This window comes from Lates calcarifer, linkage group LG14, assembly GCF_001640805.2.
Source record: "Lates calcarifer isolate ASB-BC8 linkage group LG14, TLL_Latcal_v3, whole genome shotgun sequence".
NCBI classification, from domain to species: Eukaryota; Metazoa; Chordata; class Actinopteri; family Centropomidae; genus Lates; species Lates calcarifer.
The window spans coordinates 1,660,940-1,675,475 of record NC_066846.1 but is presented as its reverse complement, the minus strand read 5'-3'; the positions used below and the strand labels follow the sequence as shown (position 1 = coordinate 1,675,475).

At 39.4% G+C, this 14,536-nt stretch overlaps 1 protein-coding gene across 2 annotated transcripts in view; it reads left to right on the top strand.

Moving 5' to 3' along the window:
- Positions 1-14,536, top strand: part of mllt3 (MLLT3 super elongation complex subunit) — a 51,974-nt gene that overhangs the window by 26,879 nt on the left and 10,559 nt on the right. The window contains exons 6-9 of one of the 2 annotated variants that reach the window (XM_018693826.2): positions 41-169; positions 3,272-3,847; positions 12,899-12,968; positions 13,653-13,706. In XM_018693826.2, the coding sequence (XP_018549342.1) occupies positions 41-169; positions 3,272-3,847; positions 12,899-12,968; positions 13,653-13,706 (829 nt within the window). The remainder of the gene's footprint in view (positions 1-40; positions 170-3,271; positions 3,848-12,898; positions 12,969-13,652; positions 13,707-14,536) is intronic. The other variant, XM_018693827.2, reaches the window with a different exon arrangement.

Here is a 14,536-nt window from a genome sequence, read left to right as displayed (position 1 = left end):
GCCTCTGATCATGTTGGTTTGTTGCTTATTTCTTTGGCAGGTAATGGTAATGCAGGAGGGCTCAACCTCCCTGTTCGGCCAGCACCTGAAGCTGCCTACACTTCCCAACAGCTCGCTGACATCCACCTTCTCTGACCCAAAGAAGAGCAAAAGCTTCCTTGGGTCAAAGGTCAGTGTTGTTTTCAGATCCAGCCTGGAGCTAAACAACCTTCTCTTCTGCCTCCACTTTCGGGCCCCACCCACCTTTGAAGCTCTGAAACCCCTTCAAAGTCTCCAGGCCCTAATCCCCCACATATTTTGCAGGTTCAAAGATGTCCAACATATTTAAACTCCTGGGATTTCAAAGGCATCCAACTTTGGCTTAAGCAAACTATATCTTGGCTGCTGCTCAGCCATAAGCACTTACTCCACTGACTCAGAGAAGTGCTGTGAATCTCTGACAACCTGTGGGTGTTGAAGATGCCCCTCTATATTCTTTTACTGTCTCATATAAATAAAGGTTTTAGACAGTAATCTCATACAAAATTAGTGAAGAGGAAGGTGAGAGGAAGATGTCTAAATGATGGGTCTAGAAGCTACATGTGAGATTTGCGACATTATCTTTTGCAACGCTAAATCATGTATGTCAATAAAGTGGCATGTTGTTTCCATTATGTGTTATTTTTAGTCCCTTTAAATGGTGTCATTTAAGAGCTAGGTCAGGGGAGGCCCATTTCACATGGAAACGGTTTCCAGTCTAAACACAGTGTGTGTGATGAATTACTTGTGGAGCAGGAGGTCACACACACTCTCTGTGTCAGATACCCCCCCCCCCTTCCCCCTCTCTCTCTCCATCACATGTTAGAAATTATTGCCCTGGTCATAGAACACATTAGATATTTAACTAACTGTAACTATTTGTCTTATTATTACACTGCCATACATGAAAAACGAAATAAAGACTGTGAATTAAAGATAGGTTCAGATAAGACTTTATTGATGCACAGGGGTGAAATTAAAGTCAGCAGAACTTAGGATAGGCTAAGACATTTAAAATAAAAAAAACCTAAAGAAGTAAATGAATGAAATATATACAATAAAATGAGACTTATGAAATGAAAGAAATTACATTCAAAAGTTATATTATACACATTAAAATAATTTAGACTGTATGTATATGAACTGCGCTGACACAATGCAGCGCATTGAGGTGAAGTCTATTAGCACTGATCTAGGAATAATGATATATTATGTAGGATATAGGTGTAATAAATATGAATAATTATATATATATTTAATATAAAATAATATGTCAGCAGGTCTTAAAAAGTATTCAATACAGTATAAAAAGAAAATGCTATAAAAATTTAGTTTACAGAGGTCTTAAATTGTTCGTCTTGCCTACTGTAAGCAGTAATGTAGTTAATATTTTAAAATTTTCTAAACCAAGAGTGGGATTGTTGTAACAGTGGTTTGTGCTTCAGGAGTAGCTACAGTTATAGTACAGTAGTGCTACAGTAGCTAGGATGCTCATCACCATTGGAAAGTCAATTCATCAAAAATTTAAATACATTAATCATTTTTATTGGTTAACCCATCCATTTTATTCTGGTTATCTGGGACCGCATCACATTAATTTAAGAAATTCCATCTTTTGGAATTATTGTTATATAATGCTGACAAGTACTAAAGAAAATGTGTGATATAGTAGTTGATGATTCTAAGCTGTATTATCGCAACTAGTTTTCCATCATACTTTAAAACTTTGGTTGATATGACCATACCACAGGTATTAAATTGCATTCTGCAATATTAATAATCTTAAGGAGTCATCATTTTTATTTGCTGAATGCTGCTACCCATGTTATTGCTAATCCTAATAATAGTAATAATCATAATAAAATATATTATAAATGATACAACACATAATTCAGTTCTCTTGCTCACTTGACAAGAATACATTCGCTGTTTGTATTTATAATGTGCTTTCAGTTCTACTAACCACTACTAATGTATTATTATTATAGGCGCTTCAGAGATTTACATGAACTTGGGTCACCTGCTAACCTGCCAGTGTCATGGTGCTAAAAGGTTTGTTAAAAAGTGCCATTTTAGTGATCTCTTCAATGTTGATGGCTACAGAGGCCCTGTGTGTCCATTCCAGAGCACTAAAGCAATTTTATGTTGGACTGCCTCGGGAGGAAAATGGGTTTACTGCAGTGGAGGAGCACGCTGGAGGTTAGAATGAGGCGGCAGCTTTACATCCTGAGGTCCTGGGGTCACCAGCAGATAGACAAAATGAAAGGTTTTAGTGGTGGTTGGGCAGAGTTGTAACACACCCTGTCGTCTAGACTGCTTTAATGGGTTTACTGCATTGATGAAATATTGACAAGGGGGCTTGAGGTGAGACCCAGGGACAAATGGCCCCCGTCGTTAGAACGAATGCATTTCCTCCTTTCTCCACAGTGCCCTTCGCTCCACTTTTAAGGTTGCACATGTGTGGCTGTTGAAAAGGCCCCTTCACCCCACTGAACAGCACTGCTCAAAAGAAGCCCTGAGTTTGCTCTTTAAGCCTATAGATGGGGACTAAGAAGACCCTTTTGAGTTTCTCTTAAGAATGGACCTCTTTTCACAGATGGTAATGCCAAACTGCAGGGTGGCATGCATGTTTTCTCTTGTGTAAAAGGCAGAGGATTAATCTTCCTTTGACCTAGCTGCCTGGTTTTTGCTCACTTTGTTGTTTGAGACTATGCATTTAAGAAGTTGTACATGTTGTCTAAAGTGCAGCGCAACACAACACAAACAAAAAAAATGACAACCTAATCTGAGGAGATACTTCTTTATGCTATAAAGTAGGATTTGAACACTGCTTGGAATCTTATTTTCAGTGCCACTTCACTTGCAATCAGTCATTATCGCAGCAATACAAGCCCCAACCATCCTCAACAGTGTTTTTCAGTGGCTAATTATGCCCTTGCCCTATTGTGTTTGCCCATTGACCTAAAATGGGATTTCCCTCTTACTAGTACCATAATCCTTTGAGCTGAAGTTTTTTCTTTTGTAGCTTAGATAATACAATGTAATTCTGCTTGAACACCCTAAATGTTGGTTAGAATTTCTTGGTGTGTTTTTCTTCCCTGACTTAACTTGCCATCATGCAGTCATACACCATGATTTAGTCTGTCAGAAATGAAGAAATCAAAGCCTTTTGCTTATTGTTGCGTTCTTTGTTCTTTAGGACATGTTCCTACATTGTGTAGGATCTTATTAATTTGTCGGCTTTAACCCACAGGATGGCTCCAAGGGAAGTGGAACTACCCTTCTCACCACCGCCACAACCACCAGCACCAACAGCAGCAGCTTCTCCAAACTCCACAAACCCTCCAAGGACCACAAAGACAAGCCTCCAAAAGACTTGAAAGAGCCCAAAAGTGCCTTCAGAGACTCTGGCTGGGAACCCAGCAAAGCCCCCAAAGAACCTTCCAGGAAACCCAAAGAGAACCAGCCACTTAGAGATATCAATCCTAAGATGGGCTTCAAGGAACCCAAGTCTTTGTCCAGGGAACATCGGACTGAGGGGATCACCCATGGGTCAGGGCTAAACAAGCGTCTGTCCACTCCTGATGGTGATGATCATGTGGCCAAAAAACGTAAAAAGGGATTTGTGGATCCATCGGGAAAGCAGACGTCAGGTTCAGACACTCAGCATTCAGATAAGAAACTATTGAAGGATAGATCACAAATACGAAGTAAATTACGACCAGAAGGTGATGAAGGTGAGCGCAGGAAGATGTCAACACTTCCTCCATTCCAAGAACTGGTGGACCCTAATGACTCTGATATGGAGGACCAGTCCACCAAATCAGATGTAAGTAAAATACCTTTCTTTTTTACTTCTTGGACATTTTCTTGTAACCAAAAACAACAGAATGAGAGTCCTTGTCAAATGAGTATGGTCAGTTATTTGACCGATGATACAGCTACAATTAGGAAACCCATAATATCATGGAAGTTTAAGAATATGTTGAATCCACCATGTTGGACTTACTTTTTTAAGTTGTCAGTCCACTTTACTTAGAGAAGAATTGAAAGAGGAGAGGTAAAAGATATCCCAATTCTTCCAGGACTTTAAGGAGGCAGGATTTGTTGGTGGTCAGTCCCTCCTAGGGCTGTAAAATCCAATGACCTACAGGGAGAGAATCTTCTTTAATGGTGGTCTGGTGGACTCCAGGGGGCTGGGCAGCAAAATTGCAAGAAGGGGTGGGCACCAATAAACCTAGTGGGAGTTCAGCTGCATTCATCTGGGTGGCCAAACAGGAAAAGGACTCAACTGATTACTTCAGGAGCAAAATACAGTTAAAAGATGTGGTGTTGTTGCCTTATTGACAGCAAATGACAGATTTTTGTGAAATATTTTTGTACCGGAAATAACTGAATATGGATGAAAGTGTCCTGACTTATAAACCTAAAGTATTACCAACTACCTCCAGTTCAAGAGCAGGATTAGAAAAACTTAATCTCTACAGTGTGCTTCTCATGAATAGGCTGACGTTCAGATGTGTTGCCTGGTCCACGCACATTTGGTGGAGAACCTCCCCATAAAGAAGGCTGTTTTAAAGCCAAATAGTAGACAAGAGAGATTTATGGTTTTACAACACCTGAGGAGAAAGGGGAGACGTGGCAGTGAATAGCACAGAGTTCCCCTTTAATCCTTTTAGCTTTTGAAAGACGAAAAAGGGTGAGTGTTTGTCAAAGAAAGGTCTAAATCCCTGTGCTTCGAAGCAGTTTTCAGTTTTATGCAATGGTGTTTTCATTTCTATTCTCACTGCTTGTATAAAGTGTGGGTCTTTATGTATCTTTCTACAAGGGCAGCTTGTTTAGGCAATGGAGTTATTACTTAGCACTAGCAGAACTTGTGTTTTTGTCTGTGCTGTATGGAAATGGCTTTTCCCATGCAGGGACCGGGGGCAGGGTCGGTTGTAAAGGGGATGTGGGGTGACAAATGCCAGGTGTTTGATTCTCCCCAGGCTAGCAACCCTGGTGGCCGAGCGCCGGGCCGACACAGAACGCCACTCTCATTTCTCATGTGACCACTTGTTTGATCTCGGTGTTTTCCACCGAGCACTGGGCCAGAAACAGCAGAGAGGAGGAAATGTGGAGTAGGTGATGACATGAAGGGAAAGCAGGCTGGCGTGTAAGCATGAGAACCTTTTTAGCACGCTGGATGTGGGCACAGACTGAGTGATCTGTCACCTGCACATGTTAGATTTAAACCCTGAGCCTTTTTGTAGTGGAGTCATCACAGAAGGCACGCAGTGTAGATGGGTTTGTGTTTGTTTTCATTTGTCTTATGGTATGTTATACATATTATGGAATATTCTTAACATAATCACAGCATTTTTGCTATAGAGCAAATTCAGACAAGTGAGTTTGAGATTAGTTTAGTTAGAGAAATAACTTAAACCTTTAATGGTTCTGTGCAGTAAAAAACATTTTTATAAACTTTTTTATATACATGACCTTGCCTTTGGTAGATTATAACAAAAACCTTTAATTGATCACTCAGTTTTTTTATTATGAGCCTCTACAGTAGAAGTGTAAACAGTGAAATCTGCACAAATTTGCCCATCTTACATCATACTGAAATAGAAGACTAGTATATGACATTACAAGAATTCATGATTGATAAATATTGTTGGCAACATCTGCAAGAATTTTTCTCATGGACTAAAATCCGACAAGTGAGTTTTGACATCTGTAGTGTCATCATCAGTAGTGATTTTTCCTTTTAATTTTGAACCTCTACCAAACCGTGGCATTGCAAGTGCACTTTTACATTTACAGTAAAATAGTTCTCTTAATGATAATCTGTGTAATGGTGAAATAACAGGCATTTTTTTTCAAGTTCATTTTTTATGGACAGTAGTAATGTATGAACTCAATTTAACTCATTAGTGACAGTATTTTAATTGAAATACATCTCAAACTGATATAACACCTGCACTAAAAGTCAAAATACTTTATAATAATTTCAATAAATATTAAGTGGAATAACATTAATAACAGTCATATAAGTAGTTTATAATCCGAAAACTGTATTATGTGGGAATACTTCAATTTGTTTAAAAATTAAAAGCAATACTACTTTTACCATGATTACACTTGAATTGCTTGAGCTCGAATTATTTCAGAATATGTGTATAAATAATTCTGTGAAATTAAACCACATCAAAAAATGTGATTATCTTTGGAAATTTGAGAGATTTTCTTTTTTTATTGCCATTTAAATGCCTGGGAAAGAACCACCTGAAAAAGGACTGATGTGAAAATACCAATTCCCCTTGGGGTTTTTGGGCAGAGGGCTGACTTGAGTGCCTGAAATGGCACAGTCAACTAAGAAGATCAAATTTTAGATGTTACAACTAAAAATGTTCTATCAAATAGCTGAGAAAACCATTGCTGGGTAAACTGCTGCAAGAGTGAAAAGAGGTTAGAAGTTTATAGTGCATTTGTGTTGCAAACCACAACATTTCAGTATAAATGGCTTTGTCTGAAAGAATCAAGTGTCAAACTGAAAGGCTTCTTAATTCACATTAAAATAGTTTTGTTTGGACAGCCCCTGCTGAATTAGACAAGCAAACCAAATAGTCTTGGTCAGCTTAGTCTTGTTTGCTGGCATTTCTTCTTGGCTGCTCTAACTGTGCCAAGAGTTAAGAGGAGAAGCCAGATTGATGCCAGTAAACTACAGCTAAAGACTATTTATTGTCTTTGAAGAGGGCTGCTTTGGTGGCTTTGAGTGAAGCAGGACAAAAGCCCTAAAAAGGAGTAGTGGTAAGATTTATGGCACTCTGAAGAAGCTGTCCCATAAACCAACAGACCAGCTGTGTGTTGTTTGTTGGCAGGAGGTGACAACCATTGAAGTCACTCTGCCTTTTGTCCTCACTTCTCTCTTTTTCTCTCATGTTTCTTCTGTTGGTCTCTTCTCCCCACTTTGTTTTCTTGGGCAGCTCTGGCTTGCAGTAGCAGACTCCTTTATGAATTTGGGTTTGCATACCAAGATCCAAGTGCATTTATAATCTTTTCAGACTGACACAGTGATGCAATTTAATCCCACATTGTTTAGTTGTTCAGTTGATTCGATTATCCAGCCTGGATGTGGAGTTCACTGATAATAACTATTATTATTATTATAATATAATTATAATCTGTGAATATTGTGAACTGAGCAAGGAGGAAAATGAAAATAATTTTATTTTGTTTTGCTCTTTAAATCATGTTCCACAGGACAGAACTTTTATTGAAGGTATTTTTGATAATTCTATTATTCTTGTGAGGCTGTGTTCATTTCTTTTAATTTTCATTGTTGAGTATCCCCTGCAACATTATTTGTAGGCTGTTGAAATTTCTATGGGGTTAATAAATTGTGCCATTGGATATTGGTGGGTTTACATACCACAATTTCTTTCAATCTTTCATTCATTCACTCCCATAAAAAAATACTGCATTAATCTGTATGAAAACAATGAAATCAAAGTGTACTTTACTGTCCACTAACACTGGATACATTTCTTTAGTTGGAGCAGAGATAGTGTATGTACAGAAAAAGAGAGAACGTCACTGGGCCGTTGCTGACGTTATGTTGCCAGTGGTGGGAAAACCCTCTATGCTGTAACACAAGTCTCAGTGAAACATCATTAACCACAACACTGTGGGACTAAGTAGTTTTCTTCATCCAACCAGAACTGACTGGAAGTTTAGTAAACCAGCTGAATGTCTGTTGTTTGGTCATCTTGTTTGTTACTGCTGGAGTTTGGTATGCTGCTTTTGTTAACATTTGTCTCTGGGTGATGGTTTACAGAGCTTCTGACTTTTTACGTTGGTTGCACTGGTGAGCCTAACTTTCTCACACATTCTTTCTGGACCCAAAACTTTTCACCCCACAATAAAACATTTTAAATGTTACCTTTTTTTGTCAGTTTCCTCACACATTGGTATTTCCTTAACACATGACATAAATGACAATAAAAAGGAATGAAGGTGCTGTGCTTTGGCAGCACTCTTTACAGTATGAGGAGTGATTAATAAGTTTGTGGCCTGAGGTAGAAGGAGATGAGTTAAACAGCTCTAGTTACATGCAGGTGCAGCTCAGCTCTTTGTGTGATTATACAGAAAGTTTGAAGGTAACATATTTTGTGGTTTTTGGGTAATTGAAAATTGCAAGTCAGTTCATTTATATAGCGCTGAATCACAACAAAAGTCATCTCAAGGCACTTTTCATGTAGAGCAGGTCTAGACCATACTCTTTAAAATATGTATTATATGTATAAATATATAATTACAGAGAGAGACCCAACAGATCCCACCATGAGCAGCACTAGGTGACAGTGGCAAGGAAAAACTTCCTTTTAAGAGGCAGAAACCTCGAGCAGAACCAGACTCAGGGCGGGCGGCCATCTGCCTCGGCCGGTTGGGTTGAGCAGTGAGTGCTGCAGTGTGCCCTCATTGTTTGCTTCTGTAAACATGATTTTAAGCACAAAGCAAAAAAAATTATAAGCTTACAGAGAAAATTCTTAATCCTGAATAGTTGTTGACCTCCCCCTGATTTCAGAGTTCTGGACTTGAACTACACACAACATGAGAGAGCATGATGTGTAATAAACTCCCTTCTTGTAAACCACAATGCTTAAGAGTTGATTTACATTTACTCCTTTGGAAGATACTTTTATCCAAAGTGACTTACAAGTGAGAGACAACACTAAAGCTTTAGTACAGTAGGAGACCTTGAAGTAGGCACTAAGTACTAAATCTTTTCATTAAGACTAAGTGTAAGGAGATCAGGTATAGAAGTCAATAGTAAATGCTAAGTGGAGGTCTGAAGGTTGGAGCTGTGTGGAACACACAGCATCTAAAGAGCTTCAGGCTGACCTGGAGCAAGCTGTAGTGGTGGTTTCAGCCTGTACCATACACCACACATTAAACCAAGTAGGCCTCCATGGGTGAAGGCCAAGGAGGACACCACTATTGTAAGAAACACACAAAAAGGCAAGACTAATGTCTAACTTTCACTGATAAGCCCCACTCTTTCTGGCACAATGTTCTATGGACACATGAAACCAAAGTAGAGCTCTTTGGGAATTCAGTGCATCAGTTTGTTTATAGGTGATCAAATGAAGCCCATAAGGAAAATAATACCAAGCACAAAAGAATGTTGAAAAGGAAAAGATGGACTGTGTTAAACTGGTCAGCAATGAGTCCTGACCCAAATCCTCTTGAAAACCTTGGAGGGACCCTGGAGGGAGCTGGAATCTACCATTGCATAAAGGACTCTTGCACACCGAAGATCTGAATTTTGACCAGGACTGTGTGTAGATGTGTCCATTTAATCTGCAGTCACGTCTGCAAGTGTGAGCTCTTTCTTACCCCCGAGCACTAACACTGCATCCCTGTTGCAATTTATGAGCTGTCCACACATCTAAAAGCCCTGTTTGAAGAGGACAGGGAGTGACAAATGACTCTGTATGAAAAAGTGGTTAGAACTGGCCAGTGTAGGACAGATTGCAGAACGGCTGCCTTTAAACCTAATTTGTCCTCTGGGGTAAAGGAAATTCTAATTCTACCATAGATTATTCTTCTTCTATTCTGCTTGGATTTTCTAACAAACTGCCATGATAAGAGTACTGCAAAATAAGTAACAGTAACAGTGTTTCCCCCTAATACACCGTTTGCTATAACTAATAAACTGTCACATGAATAGTATGTTTGTGGTTGTTTTCCGTTGTTGGAACACATGGTAATGTCACGTGTGGTATTATTTTCTTATGTTTCCACGATTAATCAGGTTGAGAGACTTGCTGTGGTTTTCAGAGGAAGTGTGTGCTTCAATGAGAGAGTGTGTCTGATCAGGAGTGGAGGTAGTAGAACTAATAGCAGCAGTGATAGTTCATATACTTGGATTTCCTTGCTTTCCTTGCACATCTGCACTTGATTATTTTTGTTTCCAGCATGTTGATGCCTAAAATGCATTTGCCTGGTATTTATTTGCGTCAACAATTTGGGGCTTTAGAGCCTGTTTCTTTAGAGGTCAGACTCTCTGCCTTAGCAGTTAAGAAGCATTTCACATGAATCTGTGTTTTTTACTCGGAGACAGATATCGTCAGGAGTTGGTCTCATTTGAGTTTTTTTTTAAAGAGGAACCTAAATTAATTGTGATTAACTCTGATGGATTCTTCAAATGTCCACTTATGCCTGTCTCCAAATGGAATTAACTAAATGTGGTGCAGGTTTTCCCTCTCTCCGTCCTCCAGCAGCATCAGATAGAGTGCTGTTCTTTGTATTTACTATATTGCTTTAACAGTACTTATGAGGCTAAGTGCAAGTGACCTCTAGATCTTTAATCAGAGGAAGTCTCATATTAAAGGGCACTAGTCTCTCTCTGATGAGACCATGTGGCTTGTGTGAATACTTACACAAAACCAGAAAAAATATCAAGCTTTGATCAGAACTTCCTCCGTCTCTTCTCTACAAGTGCACAGTCACGTTTGCCAGCAGGCAGTGGCTCAGCAGTGAGACATAGACAGTGGCAGAAGTACAAGTATCATGAAGGTGATGAAAGAATCTGTTGAGCTCCTGGATCACACCCAGGAGAGGTCCCAAAGTTACAAAAACTCAATGATGTGAAGCTTTGCACTGTGGTCAGACTGCCTCTGAAAGAACCTGCATGGGCCTTGAGAAGCTCAGTCTGGTACAGTCAGACTCTTCTGATTTGGTTCACTTTAATAGAGTTGCAAAGTAGGTAGAGCAACTGGTTCTGGAAATGTGTGTGCCTATCTGATATTTTCCCATTTCTTTAAACAATATTATTACTATTACCTAATACAGAAACACAGGAAGCTCCATGGGAAGTATACCCTATTTCTGATTACTCAGCTTGTATCTGAGAAATCATGTTTTGTCTGTCATTTTGGCAGACAGTACCCATTGCTGCTATTGCCATGGAGAAGAGGTCAGTAAGAGTCAAATCAGAGTGATAATGAATTCAAAATGCTTTGTCATTAAATTTGTGAGCAAAACATGATGTAAGAATTGAATTCATCCAAAAATCACCCAGAATGTATAAGTAATTTCATTAAAGATGCTGTTTCTGACTTTTACTGTAGCCATTGCATTCACAGCTGATCACTTAGCAGTCTAGAAGAAATGTTATGAGTTTGACATCAAATTTCTATGCTTTATTCACCAAGAGCTGAATTCAGTGGTGGAAGACAACGCCAATATTTTGCCTCTAGTTCTGTCGATTTTTTTTCTACTACTGAAGTTACCGCCAGTCAGCTAGACCTGACCTGGCCGGCCTATCTCTGTCTATCTACCGCCACTGACCTGCCCTGAAGAAGTAGGATTGCTCAAGGGGGCGTCTAACCTCTTGTATTGTAATTGCAACAAAGGTTGAAGCTCTTGGCAAGCGACCATCACCACCACCTTCTCCCAACAAGAAGAAATTCAGCAGCAGAGAAAACTTACAAACAGCCCCTTTAAAGTTGCACTGTAATCATTAACCATCACCTGCCTATAGTGGAGAACATCACATCACATTTAATCTCTGCGCCTTGGAAGCCATACTCAACTTCCTCATTGAATTTTTTCAATGCACAACCTTGTACTTTCGACTTTGTATCAGATAAGAACCAGATATTTTCTAATGCAGCTGTTCATCTTTTGTATTGATGATTCAACCTGGAGAGTTTCACGTTGATCCAAGCTGTAGAACCGTTTCATCTGTGACTCACTTCACACTGTCTAAGGGAAAAATGAATGGTGCTTGTACTTCCAGAACCAGGGGTTCCTGAAATAGTTCCTCCCACTTGGCAACTTTATTTTTTGGATCTTTTGATATTGAAATTTACAGTGAGTTACCAGTTTATTAGGTTCCTGTACAGTCATGCATTCCAATAAAACAGCCCTTAAATAAAGCAGCAGCATAGTGTTGGACAATACAACTGAAAATATATTACAAAAAGTATTAGTACCTTGCTACTAATATTAATCTTAAAATATGTTGTTTATATTAAATGTGTACTTATTATATGCTACACCATAAAAAATTTAATGAATATTAGTAGAACTGAAACAATTACTTTAAAAAAACAAAAAAAAACAAAATACACCAATGCAGTAAGCCCTCTTTTGAAATGCTCAGCCAAGTACGAGACAGCAGGCCAACCCCAGGGCTCAACCCCAAATGTTAATTTTATCGGAGGAAAAAAGATTCGCTTCAGACTTTTCATGTAAATGTTCTCTGTCCTTGACATGACATGAATCATGCTGAATTTCAGCATTCAGGACTAAATGTAGTGAGCACACAGTTTGTGTGTGGCTGCAGGTTTGCTGCATGCGGGCTGGATAGTGGTCTGGATTTGTTGGATGGATTTTGGCTTAGGGCCGTGACGCACAGAGATGACCACTAAAGAATTAGTGATGTCAAAGACCGAGTAATGTACCACCTCACAAACTGTTAAAGGAGCATGAAAATTTCTGGTTGTCCTGAACAGTCTCTCTTGTGAAAAAGTGGAGGGGGGAAAAAAGAAAATGTAAATTGAGGCAGTCAAAATATCCTGCAGTTCCCATAGTGCAACTTGTTAGCATGTCTAGTCTCATTAAAAAGGCAGGCAGCAAGTAATTGAGTATTATTTAGTAATATGCTTAACCATCAGTGTTGAGAACATGGTGGACACAGCTTGGAACTGTTGCGTGTTTGATTGACAGATTTATTAATTTAGAGGATGCAGAGGAAATGAAAAATGGTCCAATGTCAACATTGTAAATATCTGCAAAAAATATTGGATGATAGTAATGTTTGATCAAACTTCAGTCTGTTTCAAGTGTATTATATTTTTCACTGTTTGATTTCTCTTCTTCCTCCCAGTCCGAACAGCCTAGTCCGGCCAGTTCCAGCTCCAGTTCAGGCTTTGCGCCCACTCACCACAAACGACAAGGTAATTGCCTGGAACACACTCAAATTACAGCTCTCTCTTATGTATTTCAGTTCAGAAATGATCTGTATAATCATCCACTGTAGTTCATATAAAGCATCAGAACATAATAGCAGTTTACGATCATACTTTTCTGCTCTGAGGTGAGAATAACTTTATATATGACAAATCTCAGCCTAAAAGTTTACATAATCCACCAGACCAGACCTAACATGTTCATAGTGAAACCCACTGATCAAAACCACTTTTTTGAAAGTGAAAACAAAGGCAAACAATGGTATTAAAATCCTAACAAGCAAATGTATGTCAACTAGATATTGCATACAGGACTCCATCTTTGACTTTCACTTTAACTTTTTTCCTACCACTGAAGCGTTTGGATAAACCTGCCATATTTTTAAACCTGTTTGACTACTTATGTTGTTTCCTCTTGATATGTTTTTGTGGATGCAGCCAACAGACCTGAGCAGTGAAAATACTGAGCAAATGTTATCACTACTGATAGAAATTATGGATAAAACTGAGCAAATAAAACTGCTTTAAAATGTTCTGAAAGTTGACACAGGGCCAGGTGAGTCCACAATGTACTCGTTGGCTGAAAATATGCATCGTCTTTTTGCATTTTTTGGAGCGTCTTTTCTTGAGGGTGACCTCTGCTTGTGTGTTTGCAATTTTCTCTGGATGCAGTGGTGGACTTCATCATCAGGAAAAGGGTGGCTGTTCCTGCCACCACCCATACAGGTAACAGTTACACTGAGACCTGTGAGGGCCCCAACAACCCAGTCACATCTGCATGGAGAATATTTTCCTGCTTGTCTATTTGCATGGTCATTCATGCATCCCCTTACAGTCATGTCAGCAGGGTATGTTGGATATGATACCACCCTCCAGAGCACCATCACTGCTGATCCAGCACTATATGTACATATAGACAAGTAACAAACTCAAGGAAAACATAAATAGTCTTAGTAAGGTGTTCGATCACTACGTGCTGCGAGAACAGCTTGCTCCTTGGCATTGATTCCAGTCTCTGGAACTCTACTGGAGCTCTTCTAAAAGATAGTCCCTCATTTGGCATTTGGATGATGATGGTGGAGAGTGCTGTCTAACACATCAGTCCAAAATCTCCCACAGAGGTTCAGTTGGGCTGAGGTCTGGTGACTGTGGAGGCCATAGCATATGATTCACATCATTTTCATCCTCCTCAAACCACTGAGTGGCCCCTCATGCCCTATGGATGGGGGGTTTGTCATCCTGGAAAAGACCACTCTCATCAGGATAGAAATGTTTTACCACAGGATAAAGGTGATCACTCAGAGCAACTTTGACCCAAACCCTGCCAGCAAAATGCCCCCCACAGCATAAAAGAGCCACCAGATCCCCTCACTGCAGGGGTCAATCATTCAGGCCTGTACCATTCTCTTGAGAATATGATGAAGCATGACTCATCTGACCACATCTCTGTAGACCAGTGCCTGTGGTTTTTCCAACTCTGAACTCTCAAATGTGCATTCATCTTTGTAATGAGGGGTTTATGCACCACAGCCCTACTATAATATCCCTCTCTATGT